The 21,287-nt window shown below is 40.1% G+C and overlaps 2 protein-coding genes across 3 annotated transcripts in view; one reads left to right on the forward strand and one right to left on the reverse strand.

Moving 5' to 3' along the window:
• Nucleotides 1-12,880, forward strand: part of mapk8ip2 (mitogen-activated protein kinase 8 interacting protein 2) — a 26,396-nt gene extending 13,516 nt beyond the window's left edge. The window contains exons 3-14 of one of the 2 annotated variants that reach the window (XM_079345671.1): nucleotides 3,074-3,313; nucleotides 3,427-3,505; nucleotides 4,325-4,528; nucleotides 4,943-7,163; nucleotides 7,240-7,451; nucleotides 8,199-8,274; nucleotides 8,761-8,933; nucleotides 9,028-9,137; nucleotides 9,231-9,353; nucleotides 9,480-9,550; nucleotides 9,643-9,741; nucleotides 10,430-12,880. In XM_079345671.1, the coding sequence (XP_079201797.1) occupies nucleotides 3,074-3,313; nucleotides 3,427-3,505; nucleotides 4,325-4,528; nucleotides 4,943-7,163; nucleotides 7,240-7,451; nucleotides 8,199-8,274; nucleotides 8,761-8,933; nucleotides 9,028-9,137; nucleotides 9,231-9,353; nucleotides 9,480-9,550; nucleotides 9,643-9,741; nucleotides 10,430-10,502 (3,681 nt within the window). In that variant the 3' untranslated portion in view covers nucleotides 10,503-12,880. The remainder of the gene's footprint in view (nucleotides 1-3,073; nucleotides 3,314-3,426; nucleotides 3,506-4,324; nucleotides 4,529-4,942; nucleotides 7,164-7,239; nucleotides 7,452-8,198; nucleotides 8,275-8,760; nucleotides 8,934-9,027; nucleotides 9,138-9,230; nucleotides 9,354-9,479; nucleotides 9,551-9,642; nucleotides 9,742-10,429) is intronic. The other variant, XM_079345672.1, reaches the window with a different exon arrangement.
• arsa (arylsulfatase A) lies at nucleotides 12,874-16,088 on the reverse strand. Its single transcript, XM_079345673.1, has 8 exons — nucleotides 15,756-16,088; nucleotides 15,204-15,444; nucleotides 14,860-15,078; nucleotides 14,534-14,703; nucleotides 14,218-14,342; nucleotides 13,810-13,937; nucleotides 13,616-13,718; nucleotides 12,874-13,468 (listed from the first exon to the last, which is right to left on the reverse strand). The coding sequence occupies exons 1-8, from the start codon at nucleotides 16,040-16,042 to the stop codon at nucleotides 13,173-13,175; spliced, it is 1,569 nt and encodes a 522-aa protein (XP_079201799.1). The 5' UTR covers nucleotides 16,043-16,088; the 3' UTR covers nucleotides 12,874-13,172.
• Nucleotides 16,089-21,287: the final 5,199 nt, after the last annotated feature.

Genomic DNA, 21,287 nt, shown 5'->3' on the forward strand with positions numbered 1-21,287 from the left:
GGGACCACACATAAAAGCCTAGGAACAAGTGTCATAAACTAGCCTTGGCAAAAAGCATAATGATGCAAACATCAGATGACTGGTCAAGTTTATCTATGTTTTTTGTATATGTCCCTATTCAAATAAACCTTTAAATGAAATATGAAGACTGACAAACACAATTTACACTGTCCTTTTCCAGTTTTGAGATCTTGTTTAATGGCTTAAATTTTTTTACAGACAACAGATTAGTCAGGTAAGGAGGGAGTTTACCTATGTAAATAAACAAAATACTGTGCTGCATTCTCAGTTGACCCAATGAGAGCAAGCCTACACATAGAGGTCACAATGATGATTTTGAAATCTGTCGCTTGTGATAAAGCAAAGAGCATGATAAGAGCTTTCCAAAACTGGCATTATTAAAGCCTGGACAATCTTTTTTCAGTTTTGCACATAGTTTTGTTCCTATAAAAAGAAAAAACAAGTTGCGGTCTTACTTTTCCAGTTAGATGATGTGAGACCTATAAGACAGATCATTATATAGCCAGTTATCTAATTTTATTTTAAACTGTTAAAAACACTCAATTTACAGTTTACATTGTCTGCTATTGACAATGTAGCATTAATGGGTTCAATTTTCTGTTGTGAATAAATAATAGTCTGAAAAAGAAGGTTTGGAAAAAAAGGACAAACTAGTGTGGACCACTGCACATTCCATAATAGATTCCATTCTATAATACCATTTTAGTTACCAATACTTATTGCAAAGCTATGAATATAATAATAATAATTATAATACATTTAAGTTTTAAATTGAGTATTTCATAATTTATTATGCACCCCAATAAACTAAGACACAATGCCACAATTCATTATAATTAAAACGTTTTGTTTCTCTTTATTTAAGATGTTGGATGATCTTCAAAATTTGAACTGGCATAATCTAACTCGATGGATACTGAGAGTGCCCCATAAAGTGAATGAGCGTAAATTGATATTCACTGTATGGCTCCACTGATAGCATGGGATGTATTGTATCTTAATGGTACAATAAGAATAATTTACATGTATGTACTTTATGTGTTTCATAACTAAAGAAATGGTAAGAAAAAATAAACATAACATGTATGGCTGGCAAAAGGGCCCACGGCCCACTGACCACTAGTTGAATTGGCCTGTCATAAGGATTATGTTGTGTTGTATGACACAATGAATTCCATATTACCTTAATACTTATTTGATATGCATTGACTGGAGATGTGGTCTTTAATGTTAAGGTGTGTTCAGTGGTTAAGCTCCTTCACAACATCTCTCCTGCATGCTGGAGAACCTGCAGTGCTTACATAAGCCTGCAAAGAGAGAGAGGGGGGACAGAGTCACAGGGTTGGATGGTGATGTCCTTGGGAGCTGAAGACCATGAGGGGATTGAGCCTCACCTACACACAACTCTTAATCATAGTTCTCTGTATTTCTTTGAGCCTGCATAACCGTCTGTCAGGTGGCGTCCCTGAAGGAGGTCGTCTGACACTGCAGATTATTCTCCCAGACAGAAGTGGCATTTTCATAACAATTGCTGATGGATCTCTGAGTTTTTATACTGTGGGTCACAAATCCTCAGTGATGGATTATTATAGGTCAGTACTCGAAAACAGCAGTCTGAAGCTGATGGTGAATATAATGACAGATGAAAAGGTTTCTCTTCAGACACCAAAACAGGACTCTCACACTCATCACCTCTGAACATCGAAATCATGGAAAAAAATGTAAATGGGAAACATACATATTCATGTGTATTCTCAGGGTCATAGACTGACTGTGATGTTTGTGGCATAAAGTGGATGCTGCAGCAGCAGTCAGCAGAACTGTGTGCCCAGTGGATGGATAAGAGTGAGAGCATCCATTAAAATGCCTGCACCGAGAGGCAGAGAAACTGCTGCGCTGTTCAAACTGCAAACCTGATAAATCCATTCAGCCTTGTGTTTGCACTGTCAAATTCAAAGTAGGGAAGAGGTGACCATCGGTTGTAATTCTGCACCATCATGGCACAAAAGATTTCCCCTTATCATCAAGTAGAATTAACTGTGTAATGACATTGCTTGTCTGCCTTGTAGGTGAAGATCAGAACCCTTGAACATATTAGATAATTGTAATGTTTTAGTCAAACAATGTATTAAATAAAATGCTCAAAAAATAAATGTAAAATACATAATGAATTTACGATGAATACCACATCAGGTTGCTAGCTAAAAAGGTAGTGATGGCAGTTTGATCAGATCATAGATTGTAAAAATAATACAGAGGCCCAACAGTTTGTTTATTTATTTATTTATACTGCAGAATATGAAGAAACCTCCAGAGGGAGAGCAGTGATACAGTAGTAGTACCAATCATCAACGTCATCTGTTTGCTGCAACAAACACACACACACACACACACACACACACACACACTCACACAAACACAAATCCTCTGTCCCTTCTTTTCTGAAAAGCTCACCATCATAACAATTGCTCTGCACTCTGCAGGGTTTTAGTAGGGCGACTTTGTATGAAGGAACTTAATTATGTCCACCTTTTTACCTCTATCTTTCACAAGAAAGTGGTAACACTGGTGATGCAAAACAGGCATTCTGTCTAATAAATAAAGAAAACAGAAATGCATTCGGGGGTGCATACACAGAAAACAGGAGGCTGAAAAAAGAACATGACAGCAAAATGTACCGTGGTTATTAATGTGCACTCTTGTCAGGTTGCCTATTTTGGTGGTTGATGTTTATGTCTGTGTTTACCAAATGCCCTCTATGTAATCAAAGAACATAGTGCTGCATGCTTTCCATCTGCACTCTTTCTGGTTCTATTCATCTCCCAGACAGACCTGTTCTTGGCAGAGCTTATAAATGAAAAATGAAGTGTAGCAGTATGCAGAAGAAAGCAGATTTTGACTTTGTGTTGGCTTGTAAGGAAACCGTTTTCCATCTACCATTCGAACGAAAGATGGTTTAATTCGTGTTGCTCTTATCTGAAATCAGTAAAGGTATCTTCTGTTTTATTCAATGTCTCTCTCTTCCTCTCTCTCCCCTCCCATCTGGCCTCAGGACTCCCTTATTCTGGAGAAGAATGACATGCACCATCCAGTCTGTTCCTTCCAGGATGACTTCCAAGAGTTTGAGATGATTGACGATGAAGATGAGGATGATGACGAGGAAGATGATGAGGATGAAGAGGTTGACCCTGATGCACCTCCATCACCTTCCGTATCCCCTCCTCTCTCTCCAAGTCTTGGCACTCTAAAGAGCAGACCCACCACCCTGAACCTCACCACTGCTGTGTCGCAGGTAGGCAGCCTGAAGTCCTGGTCAATCACAAAATGTTACATTTATGTAACACTAAGTCTTTTTGAATAGTTCTGTATATATTTGTGATCACTCCCTTTGACTTTTCTCTCAAGGATTCACTGAACAATAATAGCAGTCTATCTCCAAAGAAAGGAAGCTGGCAGGACTCTTTACATAATCCAGCATCACAGGGTAGGTCCATTATTAATAACCTGCAATAAGCAGTATAGGTTAATGATGTATTTACACTGTTTCACTTTTATTTCTGACAAAATGCCTCACAAATTATGCTGCTTATGTGTCTGGTATATTTGAGTATGTTACAATAGAAAATCACCTGTCGTATAAATATACATGTTGTAAATAACCTAGGATAGGATATAACTTTATTGATCCCCAATGGGGAAATTGGGGCGTTACAGCAGCAGCAGCAGTGCAGAATCAAAAACAAAAGTCAAAATCGAATAAAAAAAGTAACAACATAAGCATAAATACAATCCAGGTAGTAATGGGGGGATATATACAGAGGACTATAGTACGGTGGACTCAGCAGGGCAATGGACAAAGATATTAATAATACTGTGCAGTGAATGGCATGTTAAAGTGACCAGTGAAAGAATTTAAAGTGGCATTGTGATCAGAGGGTTATGTAAACAGTATTGACTGTTATAAGCATAATAAATATAGTGCAGTTTGACTGGAGTATAGATATATAGTTATAATAATATAAGAGTGTATTGTAATAATGTAATATATAATATAGATAGTATAGTATAGATATAATATAATAATAAAGGTAACATAAAAACATTCTAATAATATTGTATACTATATATAAAGAGAATATATATAAATAAATACAGGCTAGCTCCTGCTGTTGTACAGCCTGTTGGCAGCTTAGTTGTTATTACTTTTTAACATGTCCAGCTAATATCATTATTATTATCATATTATTATGACAGTATACATGCATTAAACATAGTAAGAAAATAAGTATTTTGTTATCTCCAGGCCGTCTGTCTCCAACACACTCATGTCTAGAGGATGGTAACCATGTGACAGGCCAGTGCCCAGCCTCTCCAGTTTCCCAGGCACCAGGGTCTCAGAACAAAGGTACTCCACTCAAACTGGCTGGGGAGGGCGGGAACCCCCAGTCCCCTCACAGGCCCCTCTTATGCGACATGGAGGGCAACAGGAGGGAGAGGCCCGAATACGGTAACAAAAAGGCCAGCCCAGCAAGTTCAAAGCTCATCCCATTAACATCAGTGTCGTCAAGTGCCTTGATGTGAAATGATGACGTTATGTTCAGTGATGTGTTCAGAAAACTCAGGGCAATTAGGTGGCTGGACTACTTTCAGGGACCATATTAGACATACATGTGTTTTTACTGAAAAATAAATTGAATAAAGTATTAATTCCATATATACCCTTTTTTTTTAGAATAGTATATTCACATCCCTCCAGTTACTCTGCCTTTATCTCATTTTTTTATGGTCAAACTGCTCTTGCTTTTGCATCTCCCCTTTTTTCATACTCCACACCATGTTCTTCATCATTATGTTATGTAACCCTGTGTGTTCTTTCTCTCATGGCCTTGTTTTTCCCCACCCCTTATTTCTATCTTCACAGGTTCGTTTGGTCAACATAAGTCCCATCCTCGCTCTGGCAATGTCATTGAGTCAAATGCCGACCCTTCAATCAAAACAACAAGGGTACCTTCTGTTGATGAACACTCCCAGTGTTCAGACACAGAGGTGGACCATGACCTTAACAGCCACCACAACCACAAACACTCAAACCAGCTTGCCACGGACACCTATACAATAACCAGTGAGTCAGGTATGGAGCCGGAGACTGACCTAGACCCTGATGGAACCAGCCGCTGCTTGTCATCCACTGCACCAATTGGAGGCAATGACGGTGCTGATACACCTTTGTCTGATGAGGAGCTGGAGAAGGACTTTGAAGTGGAGTTCATGTGTAAGGAGACATACGATATAGTTTGCAAGGAGAATCAGTCATCATATGTGGAGTTCCCGTCCATTGAACCGTCTGAGTCTGCCTCCTTCTCGAGCTATGTGTCCTCTAGCCGCTCAGACGCTCTCGAAAAATCACACATGATACATGCTCCTGCAGCTTCTGCCTTGGACGCAGCAGCCAATGACTCCACCTCTCCTTCCTCAGATCCAGGGATAGCTGATATGAACCAGCAGGGTTACATGACTTCTGACCAGGACAAGGACCTCAGCTCTCCAGGATCTGACTCTGACGTTGAAGGGGAGATAGAGGCAGCATTTTCCTTTGGAGGTCCAGGGGCCTCAAACATGATATCCTCCATTTCAGAGACAGAGCTGGACCTGACAAGTGATGACAGTAGCAGTGGACGCTCATCTCACCTCACCAACTCCATTGAAGAGGCCAGCTCACCTACATCAGACCAGGAACTGGATCCAGATACTGAGTTAGAACAGGACAGTGGTATTGTTGGACTGAAAGCATCCCTACTCCTTGGCCAGCCTGACCCAATCAAAGAAGGATCTCCTCTACCGTCTCCTTCCCCTTTACCCTCACCTACTATTGCTACGCCATCTCCTCTTGATTCACCCATTCTTCCTCCTGACTTATACGATGATGGTCAAGCTCTGATGGCGCTGTCTTGTGAGCACCAGGCTGACCCAGATGAGACTCTTCCTCCAGCTCAGCGATGTGAAGACAGCCTGTCGAGACAGATGGTGCTGCAGATTGAACCAGACCACAGTCTTGAGAGCTTTAAACGCTCCTTCTACCTACCAGTGGGACCCAGGCTTATGCCCAGTGCAGATGAATATGACGGAACCAGTGAAGGAGAATCCGATTCAGAAAGTGAAGATGACCTGAGCGAGAACTCAGACTCACCCTGGCTGCTTAGCAACCTGGTGAACAGGATGATTTCAGAGGGCTCATACCCAATCAGTTGTCCTGAGGATTGCTTCAAGAGAAAAGTGTCTGTGTCAGACACCATATCACCCTCTTCAGACATTGGAGAAGGTGATGGTTTTAATGAGAATGACCCAGAGAAGAAAAAAGGACTTGGGGAATCAGATGCAGAAGGGAATGAGAGTCACAGAAAGGATAGCATGGGACCAGGAGAGAGGAGAAATGTGGAGTCTTTAAAAGTAGAAGGAAACATAAACCCTGCTCTTTATATGAGTAATCCAACTGGTGACACCATAAGCCCTCTGATTATGGAGCACTGTGCAATTAACAGTAGGGAAACCACAGATTTATACTCCTCATATGCCACTAAAGACACTGAGAAAAAATACACAGACAAGCAATCTAAGAACAAAGAAAGACAGGAGAAAGACACAGAGCCCAATAATGACTTGATGATGCAAGAGGGGAGAAAGGATTTGGAATCACCAAGCCTTACTGAGAGTGTGGTCAGTGACAAAGATGAAGGACGAGAGACTGAGCCCAGGCCAACGAGCCGTTCATCTGCCTCTCTTGAACGTATCACTGAGGTTAAAAACAGCCTGACACTGGACATACCCACAGCTCAAACTAACCCTGGTTTCAACCTCACCTACTCCACAGAGAATGATGAAGAGGAGGATGATGGGGACTCATACCCATTCCTGGATGGTTTAAGGAACCAGTCCTACAGGGGTAGTGATTTAGAGCTTGATAGTTCACCCCCCATTGATTCCAGTGTCCAAGACCGTCCATTGTTGGACAATGACCTTCCACTGTGTGAAAAAGATCTGGCTCTGAGAGATCCCAATGGAGATGATGGACTGGCCTATGACTCAATGAAGTACACACTAGTGGTGGATGAGAATACGACGCTTGAACTAGTCAGCCTCAGAAGGTATACAATAATACAAGTGACTGCAAAGATTAAAATATAATGGGTGTGAATCTTATGAATATCTTTTTTCCCTTAGGTGCACCTCTGTTCTTAGTGATGACAGCGAGCTCTCCACGCTATGTGACGAGGAGCCTTTGGGAATCAGAGAGATGGGTTACTGTCATGATGATGATGAGGAACTGAGACCAGAACTTCTCAGTTCTTCTGAGGATTCCTCTCCTGAGGCTGACCTCCCATTCTCCAAGAAGTTTCTCAATGTGTTTGTCAACAGCACCTCCCGCTCGTCCAGTAAGTTGCTCGTCACTTGCACCCATTTAGAAAAGTGTCAGATATGTACCTGCAAACGAAGATAACATTTTAAATGTGCAAAAGCATAAGAAGTGATCCAAATAATTCTTTCACTTCTTGATAAAAAATAATTTTGCTTTTTCTCCAAAACTGGAAGCAGTGGTAAAAAAAAAGAATCATTCTGCCTCCATCTAGAGATGGAGCTACTGTGAGGAACGTTTGGTTGCTGTTTAACTCTCAGCATGACAGGGAATGTGTCATTTTCAAAAGTGCTAAAGGTTTCTATATACTCACGCAAAAGTAAATCAGTTATCGTACAGGTTATGACCAACTAGCAATATAGCAGAAATACTCTCCATTTAGGGCACTGAAAAGAATGCCCTGTCAGAATCCGTCAATATCACTGTAAGAATGATACATATACATGAGATCTATATTTGGCAGGGAGCCCACACATGACCTATGGGACGGCTCTGCATCCCAGTACATCCTTCTTCAATCTGTGCTCTACCTACAAGATTCAAATCCCTATTGACAAGTGATTTACAAAATGAATAGCTCATTATGAAGGCTTTCCATTTTTGTGACAAATCCTGTTATCTTCCACTTGAGCCCTTTTCTGTGCAGTTTACATCAAAAATGGCCTAACATGCTGGAGAAAAATAGTGAACAGGTTGCATTATGCATTAAATTTTATTACAGTATCAAGGTGTTGAAATGTCCAATAGGTGTTTTTTTGCCCCCCAGGCACAGAATCATTTGGACTTTTCTCTTGTACCATAAATGGAGAGGAGAGGGACCAGACACACAGGGCAGTTTACAGGTAAGACAGTCTACGTACTTTATTGTATGTGAATTACCACATTGGGGGATGAGTCCTTGCTTGGATAAACCGATCTTTATTTCTCTACGGTTTCAATGATGTGATTGGGTTGTGGAGGTCGAAGTACACAATACAGAATCACTAATTAGGTTAGATAGGGGGGCAGATATCTGAGCAACAGCTGATCTTGAGATCTGCCAGCTGGCCAGTAATATTCACAACATCCACCACCTGTGCATGTCTAATTATTTAATTACTCTCTTCTTTCGGTAACTATGTCCCCATATTTAAAACTTATTATCGGCCTAAACCTTTCCCGTCATCTTTCCCTGTCATTCTCTTTCACCCTTCCCACAGCCAGGATCAGGTGAAATCAAACTGATTCTAATTAAAGGACTGCAATGTATTATATGCTCAACTTTGTTTATTCCATGTAAGCACACAACATTTCTCTTTTTTTCTCCCCTTCCATGCTTCTCTTTGCAGGTTTATTCCCAGACATGCAGATGAGCTGGAGCTCGATGTGGATGACCCTTTATATGTGGAAGAGGAAGAGGACGATTACTGGTACCGAGGTTATAACATGCGGACAGGCGAGAGGGGAATCTTTCCGGCCTTTTATGCTAATGAGGTCATAGGGCAGTCTAAAGAATTGTTGGGTAAGTTAAGAGTTACTTCGACTGTTCTCATGCAGTGAACTGAATTAGTAAAATAACATGACCTGTATGTACCTCCTCACATGGTACTGTGCAGGAATGAAAAGAAATCCAGCTTGGATCGAGACTTTCAGTGTTCAGTTTTTGGGGTCTGTTGAGGTACCTTATCACCAAGGCAATGGAATTCTCTGCGCTGCAATGCAGAAGGTAAGATTGGTTAAAAACAGACATAAGCATGTGTGCAAATATGTGCCATTAAAGCCTGTTTGTTGTGACATGTAAATATTTTCTGTGTTTAAGATTGCGATATCTAGGAAACGGACAGTACATGTGCGGCCTCCTTCTCTGTGCGAGTTAGAGATTAGCTTGCAAGGAGTAAAACTTATCATGAGCCTGGAGGATGAATATGACACTCTTGATGAGGTATGAAGCAACAAATGAATTAAACATAGAAAATTACATCTTGAATGTTAAGTTAAATTGCAACTCTTCTTTATTGATGATTGAGTTACCTTTTTTTTCCCATCCCTTTGATTTTGTCATCTTTAGTATGACAGATGTAGTCACTTCTTCCAGATGAAAAACATCTCATTTTGTGGATGTCATCCAAGGAACAACTGGTAAACAAACACACGTGTTGCCTGCCCTTGATTTACAAGTGTACTGTGTATCGCCTGGCATATTTGATCATGTTGTTTTCATCTCTCTGCAGCTACTTTGGTTTCATCACAAAGCACCCGATGCTGAACAGATTTGCTTGCCATGTGTTTGTATCCCAGGAGTCCATGCGACCTGTAGCAGAGTGTGTTGGGTAAGTCCATATGACATTATCACTTTATTATATTAACATATATAAACCACGGAACAGTAATGGGTTTTGTGTCGAGCTGTTTTTCTCAATTTGATTTTAAATATTTACACCATTGAGACTTTGAAACTGAGACTTTTTAGTTTTACTGCAAATAAAAAGTGATCTTTCATGGTTTTCTATTATAGTCTGAACAAAATTATGGACTAAATACCTTTTCACTGAAACACTCGAATCTTCAGCTGGCTAAGGATATTTTCAACTACAGTCTTTTAAATGTTTGCATGCATATAGTGTTAAATAATAATTACATGCTTAGTCATGTCTTAATGAGCCATATTGTTTTTGAATAATTAAAGATACAGATATCTCACTGTCTCTGGAGTATCGAGGGCAAATAGCAGAAGGGAAGGGATCGGTCTGATTTATCTGTCAGCCTTGTTTGCTTTGGATTGAAAGATAGACACAAAGACAAAGTCAGAACTCATGAAAAGCTCACCAAAAGTCATTCTATGTTTGCACTAGATTATTTAAATGAGGCAGCCTTTGTGTTTGCTGCAAGCAGCCACTTCTTAGCAATCAGTCAGTGCATGACTGTAAAATCTGTTGCTATTGAAAGGATTACATTGGAGTGCTGCGTCATAATAGCTGGCAGGTCGATCATTAGTCATGCTCACATCTTTGTCTGCAGTCGGGCCTTCCAGGAGTACTACCAGGAGCATCTGGAATATGCCTGCCCCACCGAGGACATCTACCTGGAGTAAGAAGTGTTGCCATGACAACCTCCTTCCTTCTTCACAGATTGTGTATGGTCATTGATTTGCCACCAGAGGGTGCTGTCAGTGGGGTCTTCTCCCTCATTGTTAAAATACTCCTCGAAACTGGGATTTTCATTTCTACACTAAGCTTGGCATTTGACTGATTTCATTCATTCATCTCTCTTTGTCTTTGTTTATTTCCATCATCTTGATGGATTGATTGCCTGTTTATTTTATCTTTTTCTATGATATGAAAACCAAGACGCTGAGCACCTGTTTATTTAAAGGGTTCCACTTTTGAAATGAAAACAATATACCTACTACTGCTGTTAAACTTTTCAATGCATGGCCAGTAGGATAACTGCACACAGAAACACAGGGAACTACACATATTCTAGAGAATGGCAAGCAGCTCAACAATCAGTAAGGGAATGGTGTGGGATCATACGTTTCATTTACTGTAAATATGTATTTGTTCAATATTGACAAACTGCTCTTTTGATTTCTACAGATAGTGACATTGGAGCAAATTAGAGAGAGCACAGTGAACTGTCCTTGGTCCGAGCTTACCCATGTGTTGCTTAGTGTGTGTTGTAAATACATGTATAGAGAGTAGACATACAGGCGCCTCATCCAAACTAATTAACAAACACACAGCTGAGACTGATGAAGGTGCTTTTGTTTTGTTGAAGTAAAAGCAGGTGTAAGAGATTATAGAGGTGTAATGACTTGGCATGACCTTTGAATGTTCTTAGCCCTGCAGATATTTTTATTCAGCTTGGATTCGATGCAGCTACTGTCAGCACATTTGGATAACGTGACACAAATGTTTTACTTTTATTATTATTCAGTCCTCAAAAACTGGCTGCTTGCTGACCTTCATGGTTGGGAGCTTTTTTAGGAAATTATTCAACTGTAACAAATGCAAACCATAAATCACTGTATGCTTTGCTGTGAATGATATGACTTTCAGGTAACAGAACGTATAGGCCCTCTGAAAAGCCATATTCTCACACGTCTGACTGTTTAACCCTGGTTTTCAGTGACACCCTGGTCTCTGCTTCCTTTTGACGGGATGGTATAAATAACAAGAAAAGAAAAGACAAGTCTTGAGCATCCGTCTTTTACTTGGTCCTGGTATAACCGTATACCCAAATCTTTTATAAAGCATTACATGGGAGGTTTTATAGAAATGTAAATGGCTAGACTTTAATTTTGTTTTTTGTGATTGATATAAAGGATGGCAACATGTTCCTACTTTTATTTATTGCTCTCATTCATGTAAGTAAAAGCATCATTCTAACATTACACAATAACCTTCTTTGGGGTTATTGCAGCATATGATAGCTTACATCAATGTACCTTATTCAGGAGGAGGTATATGAAAAATGATGCATTTGCAAAAGCCATCTGCAATGTTCCTTTGGTAACAGTTTTGCATTGTTTTTGGCTGCTTCCATTCACAGTCCACCAGAAAAAACACCTCAGATCTACAGGTTTTCAGTGTCACTGTATGTCGCTACTGCAGGTGGTTAGTAATGGGGTTATTTACATAATGTATTGCTGTCAGTTAGATCATGTATATACAATAGCAAATCTACAATAGTGCTGTGTCCTTTATGTTGAGTATGTTATGAAAAGAATATGTACATTTAAAAGATTGTAAAAAAAAAAGAAAAACAGATTACGACCAGACAACGACCCCTGATGGAAAAGAAAAACAACACAATTATCTGTGATCTACAATGATTTGATTTAAGTGTCTTCCGTTTCCACACAGGATGTTATGTCAGTAACTGTCACACATGTGGCACTTAGGTTTCTGCCAACTCCATAACTGTCCACACACATGCTTCAGCAGCACATTTAGGGCACATTTGTGAGCTGTGACATCATCAGTGTGACACACTCACCAGACACTTGACCGAACTGCTCTTAGGGCTGAGTAGTGAGCGAGTCAGCTGCCACTTAAAAGCTATTATTGCAACGTGCTGATGATAGTAATCACCTTTGAGCAGTGTGACCTGTCTCTGATCTGTATCTATCTGCTTCTGATTTTTGTTTTTCTATCTTGTTACAGCCTAGTTAAAAAAAATATTCTCTTCACACAGCTACACAAAAACAACCTGAGGATGAGCTAGTCCCATATAGCCGCTGAGACATACATACAGTTAAAGCAAACTTTTAACTTTATTACATTAACGAGATTCTTCACTGTATACCTAGAGCAAAACAGTATGTGACAGAACAAACATATCCTATCTTGTATCTTTAAAAACAAGGACTTGTAAAATTCCAGGGAAAAACAGAAAAAAGACAAAAAAATCACTCTGCCTTGTCATGGGTTTGGTCTTATGAATAAAATATATGCTTGATGTCCAAAAGCTTGATGTGCCTTTATTGATTAAACTGTTGATTGATTGTTTGTGTGATTGAACAAATCAGAAAGTAATTTCTAATTAAATTTTTCCACAGTTAGATGAGCCTTTAAGTTTATGAATAATGCATTAAAAAGGGTAGTCAGTAGTAACAGTAAGAAAATAGTCCCCTCATTAAAGAAATTGATTGATTGCATTATTACCTCTCAGTGTGAACAGTAATTAATGCTTAGCTGTCTCGAAATTAGTGCAATATCTCCACATTTTCCCACCTTATTAACACAAGACCATTTTTCCATCAGCACTGGCAGCAGCTGGGCCTGGGGCTGCAATGAGGATTGCAGCAAGGCTCCAGATCTGGGTCTTCTCCTTTTGATATCTGGCTTTCTCCAAACACCATGGATGCCTCAAACTGGCCCTTCACTGTTTTAATCCTCTCCAGTAGAGCTTGGAGATCAGGTCTCTCCTCCAAGGAAAGAGGGTAGTTCTCTGAGGGGTCAGCTTCCAAGTCAAAAACCAGAGGGGGGTCATGGGCCTTGAGGAGTGCAAACACTGGGCAGTCTTGGTCAGGAGTGGTGCCACTGTGGGTTGCACCTGATTTACAGATGTGGAAAAGCATTTGAGTAAATAACAGCCAATTTCTGACTGCTTGATTTTACTTAATCTGCTTAATTTTCTATAATAATAATAATAATATATATTTTAACATTGAACAAGTAATGTATATGAAGCCTACTGTACCTCGAGTGTAGAAGTGGGCCTTGTACTTCCCTAACCTGAGAGCAAACAGGCCGTACTTCTCACTAGGATCAGTAGGGTAAAACATCATTGTACTCCTCTTACTCTGCAAAAAATATAAATTAAAAAGGTGACAACATCTGCTTAGTTTAAATGTTATTTCAACAATTACACACTGTGAAGTAAGATTCAACTACCTTTCCTTGGTGGACGAGCATGTCAGTCATATCAACCCCATCCAGCACCACTTGGGGGACTCTGGCTCCTGCCAAGCTTGCGATTGTGGGGAGGATATCAAGAGTGCTGGCTATTTCATGAGTAACACCTAAAGAGTCACACACAGAAAAACGAGCAAGCTGCAACAATCATTTAAAGGTCACGCTGAAATGAATTTATGAATTTATTTGCTGTAACATACTCCATAATTGATTTCAAAAATTAAGCAAGAGTTTGAATTTTTAGTATGAACGTTTTTGAGAAAGGAAAACATATATATTAGCTCAAATTATTTGAACACTAGACCAAGTGATCAGTGCAGAGAAGTAACTTCTTTCAAAGCACCACCCAATCTAAACTTCATGCGCAGGTGACAAAGGTGTCCTGACCTGGCCTGATGGTCCCTGGCCAGAAAGCGATGGCTGGCTCTCTCATGCCACCCTCATATGTGGTACCTTTTCCACATTTCAGAGGGCCAGCGTTACCTCCGCGGGACATGCGCATCAGTTCAGGCCTACACACAAAAAATCGTTTTAATATTAAAAGCATTGAAATGTGTGCAAAGATGTACAACCAAAGAAATATGAAACACAACTACTGCACAAGAGCTTTTGTTGTTGTTTGTTGTGATGTATACATGGGAGTGCATCATTGACGAGTCAAAGGTACAAAATCATTTGCATACTCTTTAAATACAGAACTAACCCATTGTCTGCAGTGAAGAAGATGAGTGTGTTGTTGATCACTCCTGTCTTCTCCAATGCTGTCAGTATGTTTCCTATAGTGTTGTCAAGCTCCAGCAGAGCATCTCCAAATTTGCCCCTTAAAGTCTTCCCTGCTGCTTGTGGACCTGCATACTGGGGGTAGTGGGTGTGCTGTAGGAAAAAAAAACACAGTGGTTTTATTGCAGGAATAACTATATACAAAACTATGTTTCTTTTCTTTTAGTTACTGCCCTTCTGCAATGATTGTGTTTTTTCTACTTGTGATCCATGACAGACTGTCATTGACATGCTGTTTTAAAAACTTACATGGGAAGGATAGTAGAGGAAGAAAGGTTGTTTTTTCTTGGCCGAAGTTGAAATAAAATTGGTCGCAAAGTCACTATAAGCCCTTTCCAGATCGAGGAAGTTGACTGGTTGCTGTTTGATCATCTCATTGTACATTAGTGGGACAGTTACTGTGCCAACATCACACAGTCCGACACACTTTACATCAGGAGGAAAACAGGTCAGGTTCCAACAGGGTCCCTGGACACACAGAAAGAACAGAGTGGGAGAGGAACATGTATTAAATGTATTATTGTGGATTCAGTGATGCTACTTTTTTTTACAAATAAGCTTGCATTGATCTCTCTGTTGGATTATTCATTCACCATGTCATGAGAGTAGGGAATCCCTAAATATTCGTCAAAACCCTGCCTGGTTGGAAGAAACTTCCCGTTGGCACCAACTCCCAAGTGCCACTTCCCCATAGCAGCAGTAGCATAACCCAGAGGTTTTAACACTTCTGCAATCGTGGTCTCATTCAGAGGCAAGCCGCCAATCGACCCCGGATACAATACTCCTGGGTAGATTCCTGAGCGGGTCTGATAGCGCCCAGTCAACAATGATGCCCTGAAAAGACATCAAAACAATTCAATGAAACTTCATGTGTGGCTTTAGTTACAGTATAGCACTCTGGTTAGAAGAAACATCTGACATTTAGTAGGCCTATGCACTTCTGAAATAAATGCTACAACCAGTTTGTGCAGAGGGTACATATTTTACTGTACATTTTGTTATTTTAAAAATATCAAGGGGTTTAAAATATAACAACAAGGATCCCTACAATCTTAAAACGTGTGTGCTTTCTTCCAGACATTGACACTACATCGAATAAAATAAGTCAGCATTAGTCCTTCATTAAGTACAGATACTGAGTGTACCTGGACGGACTGCAGACCGGGCTGGTGCAGTAAAAATCAGTGAACCGGAGTCCTCCTGCTGCCAGACGGTCAAGGTTTGGAGTGATCGAACTAGGATGACCATAACATCCTAAGTCCCCGAAACCCAGGTCATCTGCGAAAAGGAGGATGAAGTTAGGCTGTGAAGAGGAGCAGGAACAAAACAGAACAACGTTCAAATAGAAGAGGAGGATGTAGTCCATTATCCTGCAAAATCCTCCTCTTGACTTTGGTTGAAGATCATGGTAAAGAGTCAGATCTCTTTTCATGGCTCCGCTAGAGAGGAACCACAACAAACGTCACGTGCTCACCGTCGCGAACAGTTGACGTCACGCGCAGCGAGGAAATGTAGTCCTGTTAATTGTTAATATTTACATATTGCAACTAAGCTAATGTGTACTTTTCCAATACGTAATGTGTTATTTTCTCTCACGAAACGCTTTCTAAATTAATAATAATTTGTTATCACTATTTCTTAGCCTAAAACACAAGAAACAAATGTTTTTAATCTCCTGGACAGTTAATGTGTAGTTGTTATGCATCCCTTCAAAATCTCTGTAAGCCGAGAACAAAAGCAACACATTTTTGGTAAGTAGTAAAAATTACTACTTACAATTAGTTTAATGTTTTCTGCACTGTCCCTGCATTATGTCACTCTGTGTTGAAATCAACTGAATCAAAAGTGAACAATATTTTCCTCTTACCACAGGGGTTTTTAAAAGGAAGGCAGTCTATTATGTGTTTGGGCTTTAACATGTAACACCTGATAAGCTGGACATTGATAGAGAGTGTTGTACTGCATCCAGTCGTTGAATATGACCTGAGAAGATGTCATGGGATTAATGTTTAGCAGATGTCCAGAGTTACTTTTGCACCATGTCTTTTATTTTGTCTTTCTCTGGACTGGAGCTGTTGATCTAAGGGCCAGAATAGCTGACTTTCTGTCCTCTGCAGGAACCTTGGTTTGCACCATGATTCAACCAGACAGATGGTCAATTACATGAACAAGGGAAGAAATGGATCACTTGTGTAGTGCTGCAGCGCCTGCTACCAGTCTGAAAAAAGGGAAGGACGTCTGATTTTGAACTGTAAAGACTGTTTTCCAGTTCTGGTTGTATTATTAATCTGTTCACATAGGCTTCAGTGAGGTGGACAGCAAGAGAAGATGAGCCCACTACCTGCATTTGAACGAGCTGGCGTAAATTGGCGGCACATGTAATCTTTTTTTACCAGTTGAGCTCACCCAGGTATTTCCCAGGTGACTTTATACTAAGTAATACTGACACCTGAAACACATTCAGCTAGGAGTGGCCTCCTATTGGAACTGAGATAATGGCTGTTTTTTGTGTCCTTCTAAATTATTCAGTACCTCTACCATATGTTTTCACCAACACAGTAGTGTGTGTGTGTCTATGTACAAATATAGTTTTCTGCTTGCATGCTGTAAAGCATTGCTTTTTAGCCTCAGGGAAGCATTGCTGTGGTATCAGCTGATAGATAGTTTTGATTTACTATTCACTTTCACATCTCTCTACAGGGCTGACCTACATTCAGCATATGCTCCGTGTATGTGCTCCATGAATGTGTGTGTGTGTGTGCTTGTGAGGGCAGAGTGAGACATAAAAAGGAAAAGATAATTGAGATAAAGTGTATAAGAAGCACAAGCTCCACAACTGGTGACTTGATTTTACAAGTTGTTTTCTTATTTATCGGCTTTGTGGTTTATCTTAGTTGCATTTCTTTCCCTGATGTAGGTCATATCAAAGTTACCTATCTATGGGTAGCCTAATAGTAGTCCACATTAGTTCCTTGTATTGTGTGTTTCCTAATATATTGAGGTACTGCAAAAAGTAAAACTTTCAAAGTAATATTTGACCTACTTTACTTAAATACATGCCAAAAATATGCACAAGCGTTCATGTGTGTGTGATAAATCAGCAAAAAGAGTAAAACTGTTGCAGCACAGCTAAATACAAGAGCATATTGCTGTTCTTCAAAATTGCCAGCTTTGAAGATCTACCTCTCTGCAGGAGTCAGGAGCCTTCATTTCAAATGTGTGGAAACCTTTAGATCTGAAAACACCTCATTAGGGAACAACATAGTGCTTCAGACCTTGAGGAGGGGAAACAGAGCTTTTACTCAATGGCTTGTTTTTCATTTTTACCTTTTAATTCTTTCCAAGGCGTCCTGCCCACTTCAGGTTAAAAAATGAATCAATCATTAGTCCAGCAGCTGTAACGGAGTACCTTCAAGGAGCCACCATTAGCAGACAATCATTTATGGTAATTACAGCTTCGGTTCTGTTACCACTAATGGCTTGTGCGGGTGTTTGCCAGACAGCCCATGTAATGCTGGGCAGGCATGTCTCATTGAGAGGAAGGAGGACAGATGGATAAAGAAAAGGGTGTGTGCTACACATCCCCTCCTGCACTGATTCAGTTAAACATGACTGTTCTGACCTTATCCCGGGAGTAAATAAAAACTGCTGTAACTGATGATCGCGGAGTGGGGAATAAAAGGTACCTTGAAAGGCAGTGGGTACATAAAGGTCCTCTCCCTATTGTGTGTTTTTGCCTTCAATATGTCAGTTGCCAATTTTTCCCCACGTCGGTGTTCAGTGAGTGTGAATCTTGGGCAGATAGCGTTTTTTAAAACTCCTGCTTTCACAGTCGACAGAACGTGTGCATGTGTGTTTTGCATGTGCACTTTTAGTTGGGTGCATCTAATGGGCTTCAGGTCTATAAAGATGTGTTACAAAAGAACACTGAAGAGCTGATGGAGAAATTAATCCCTTCACCCAACTACTGTCATTCCAGCAGGACAGAAACAAGGAGAGATAAACAGGCCTCACATCTTGGTGACAATGCTCTTCTTTTTAACAAGTTGATTTCATGCCAAAGTTGTCTGCACATGCTGCTGGTTTATTTGACTTAAAAAAACCGGATGCATAGCAGATAATAACTGGGTTGCCAACTGGAAACAAACACCAGTGGGACATTGTGCAAAGACTGTTGTTTTCCTTCTCTTTCTTTTTGCTGATTGAGATTTCACACTGTATTAACAGTCTGAACCTGTGAGTTAAGCTGCTAAGGATTGTGCTGCAGTCTTAGTGAACCACTAGGGTGTGTAAATCAGCAGAAGGTGCAAGTGAACTGAGTGAGCACTAGTGGGAGCCAGTAGATCACAGTGTGCCTCTGCCTCATGCATGTATTGATCTTAGCAGTGTTTCTAAAGGGGGAAAAAAAAAAAATCTCAGTCAAATGTTTACCATTGGGATCCAAAATACAAGACAAGAATCTGATCACTCAGGCTAACATAAGCAGCATCAGGACCAGTGAGGGTTGAGATATATCTGCAGCACATGTTAAATGTATTGCACTTTGGCTATTCTGACATTTCTACGCAGGTTTCTTTCATTTCCTCCACTAGTTTCCTCATGCCAGCTTTTTTCCTGTGATAAATATCTCCTTTTCTACTCGCTGTTCTGTCTCTCTTGTGAAAAGTTGCAAAGAGCTTCAGAATGGCTGTTAAAGAAGATACCAGTCTATAGACGGACGGACATTCAGAAGAAATGAATTTCATTATCTAGGGGGAAATCGTAATTATTAGCACTTGGTGTCTCATATCCTGTGGTATTCATTAGAGACGTCACAGACAAACTGTGTTGACTTGTGAACAATAATGGCTTCAAACTAATTTTCAGTATGATGTTCAAAAGCAAAGCTTCATTTAGTTTTAATAGTGAGACTATGTACAAGATACTATGAAGAGAGGTGTTTGCTTCAGCCAATTGTATTTTCCAGCAGTCTGCTGTACGAGTGAAGATCAAGCAGACCTTTCGATTATGAAAAGTCATTGTTATTCTGGCTTGTGAGCCGAGGGAGCCGCGATAGAAAACATTCTGGCAAATAAACACAGGTTCATTGGCAACAATAGAGATTGGAACAGAGCATAGACTTATGCAATGAAATCTAACAGGCCTCTGCGGAGCAACATGAGCTGAAGAACTCATAAATGTTTGAGGACCTGCTTGGGTAATATGCACTTTTGTTGATGTTCTTGGTTCGTATACTGAAGGGCTTATTGTGCTAAACATAGCGCCAATGTACTCCGAACTAGATGTCACCTGCGTACAAAACACTGAGGAGACATAAAAGGCTAAATGAGAGTAACTCTCATAACTCTTGTTTTGACACACACATACACACACACACACACACACACACACACACACACACATACACACACTGACAGTCAGACATCAATAGCACAGTCAACATTCCCAGCTGTCGTGGTCCCTAGTTTCTGATGAACATCCTGCCGATGAAACTATTTCCTAAACATCTGCACACAGATTTTTAGAAAGACATGCAGTCTGTTTTGTCTTCATACTCAAACTACTCTCATGTTGTCATCTTCTGCTGCTCTTCAAAACTGCTTTTTTTTTCATGTTCACTACCCAAAGACATACACACAATAACACCTAAGCACCGAGTTAGATGACAGTTATTTGATAACTGATGTTTGCTAAGAATATTCAGGTGAGTGGTACATGAGATAACTGGGCAAAATCGCATAAATGATTATATTTATAATACTGACTTCTTCATCTGCTGTTCAGCTCACCTTGAGATGTGCCGAGGCACAGCTTGTCCCCTGGGACAAAAAAAACTCTCTGCTTTGATTGTAAACAAATTCGTCTGAATTTTAATATCGTCTGCCACGAGCGTATAATCACTAAGACTGTTCCCCCACAGGTACATTTCCCTATTCACGCAAATGCTGTTGCATTATCATCATTTGTTATCGAAATAGACATGGCAAACCTACAAAGATGCACCATAGTCCTCCCCTTAGTTACGTGTGATTGATTAAATGGCATTTAATAAATTCTGACTCAGGAGAATTTCGAAGGTGTCATGCTACAAAAATTAGCAACTGTTTGGAAAGCCATACTTTAGTATCTTCCCTTATAAGATGTAAAACAAATAACAAACTAAGGCAAATACTTATAACATGGAAACTGAATATATTTCAGAGATGTAAACCAGATTGTTGGACCTCTTTCAGTGCTTTGCTTTGCTCACTTACAGTACGTGACAAGATCACTGCTAATGACTGTGGAGCCACAAAAAGTAGTGACTGCAAAACGCATAATTTCCCTTCTGAGAGAATATTTGGATCAGCTGTCAGTAAATGTGGCTTCTTTCACAGCTTTTCCAGGGTACCAGGGTACCAGTTTTTCACCCTGGTGCCAAAATCGTGACGCCATGTCCGTTTAAAAAAATGAGAACTTAAGTGAGATGAGAGGAGCCGAGGGAAAAAAATAGCCGACGATGCGTTTTCTCGAGAGCCCTGACTCTTTTCATGTTATTAATAAAGCTTTAACGCTGTGTCATCCCCCATCAGTCTCTCCAACTAAGCCAGCTAATAAATGACTAAATTGTTCTGTTTTGACTGAAAGTGGTGAGTTGTTGGCATGGCTATGTGCGTTCAGTTTCATACAACTGTTTC

Source organism: Symphodus melops (assembly GCF_947650265.1).
Source record: "Symphodus melops genome assembly, chromosome: 6".
Classification (NCBI taxonomy): Eukaryota; Metazoa; Chordata; class Actinopteri; order Labriformes; family Labridae; genus Symphodus; species Symphodus melops.

Bases quoted from the DNA above. Each gene is read 5' to 3' on its own strand.
- arsa (XM_079345673.1), bottom strand. From the start codon at position 16,042: ATGAAAAGAGATCTGACTCTTTACCATGATCTTCAACCAAAGTCAAGA. The intron at 15,445-15,755 runs GTACACTCAGTA...ATGTCTTTTCAG, and splicing joins CCGGTCTGCAGTCCGTCCAG to GGCATCATTGTTGACTGGGC. The intron at 14,343-14,533 runs GTTAGTTCTGTA...TTTTGTGTGTAG, and splicing joins TTCTTCACTGCAGACAATGG to GCCTGAACTGATGCGCATGT.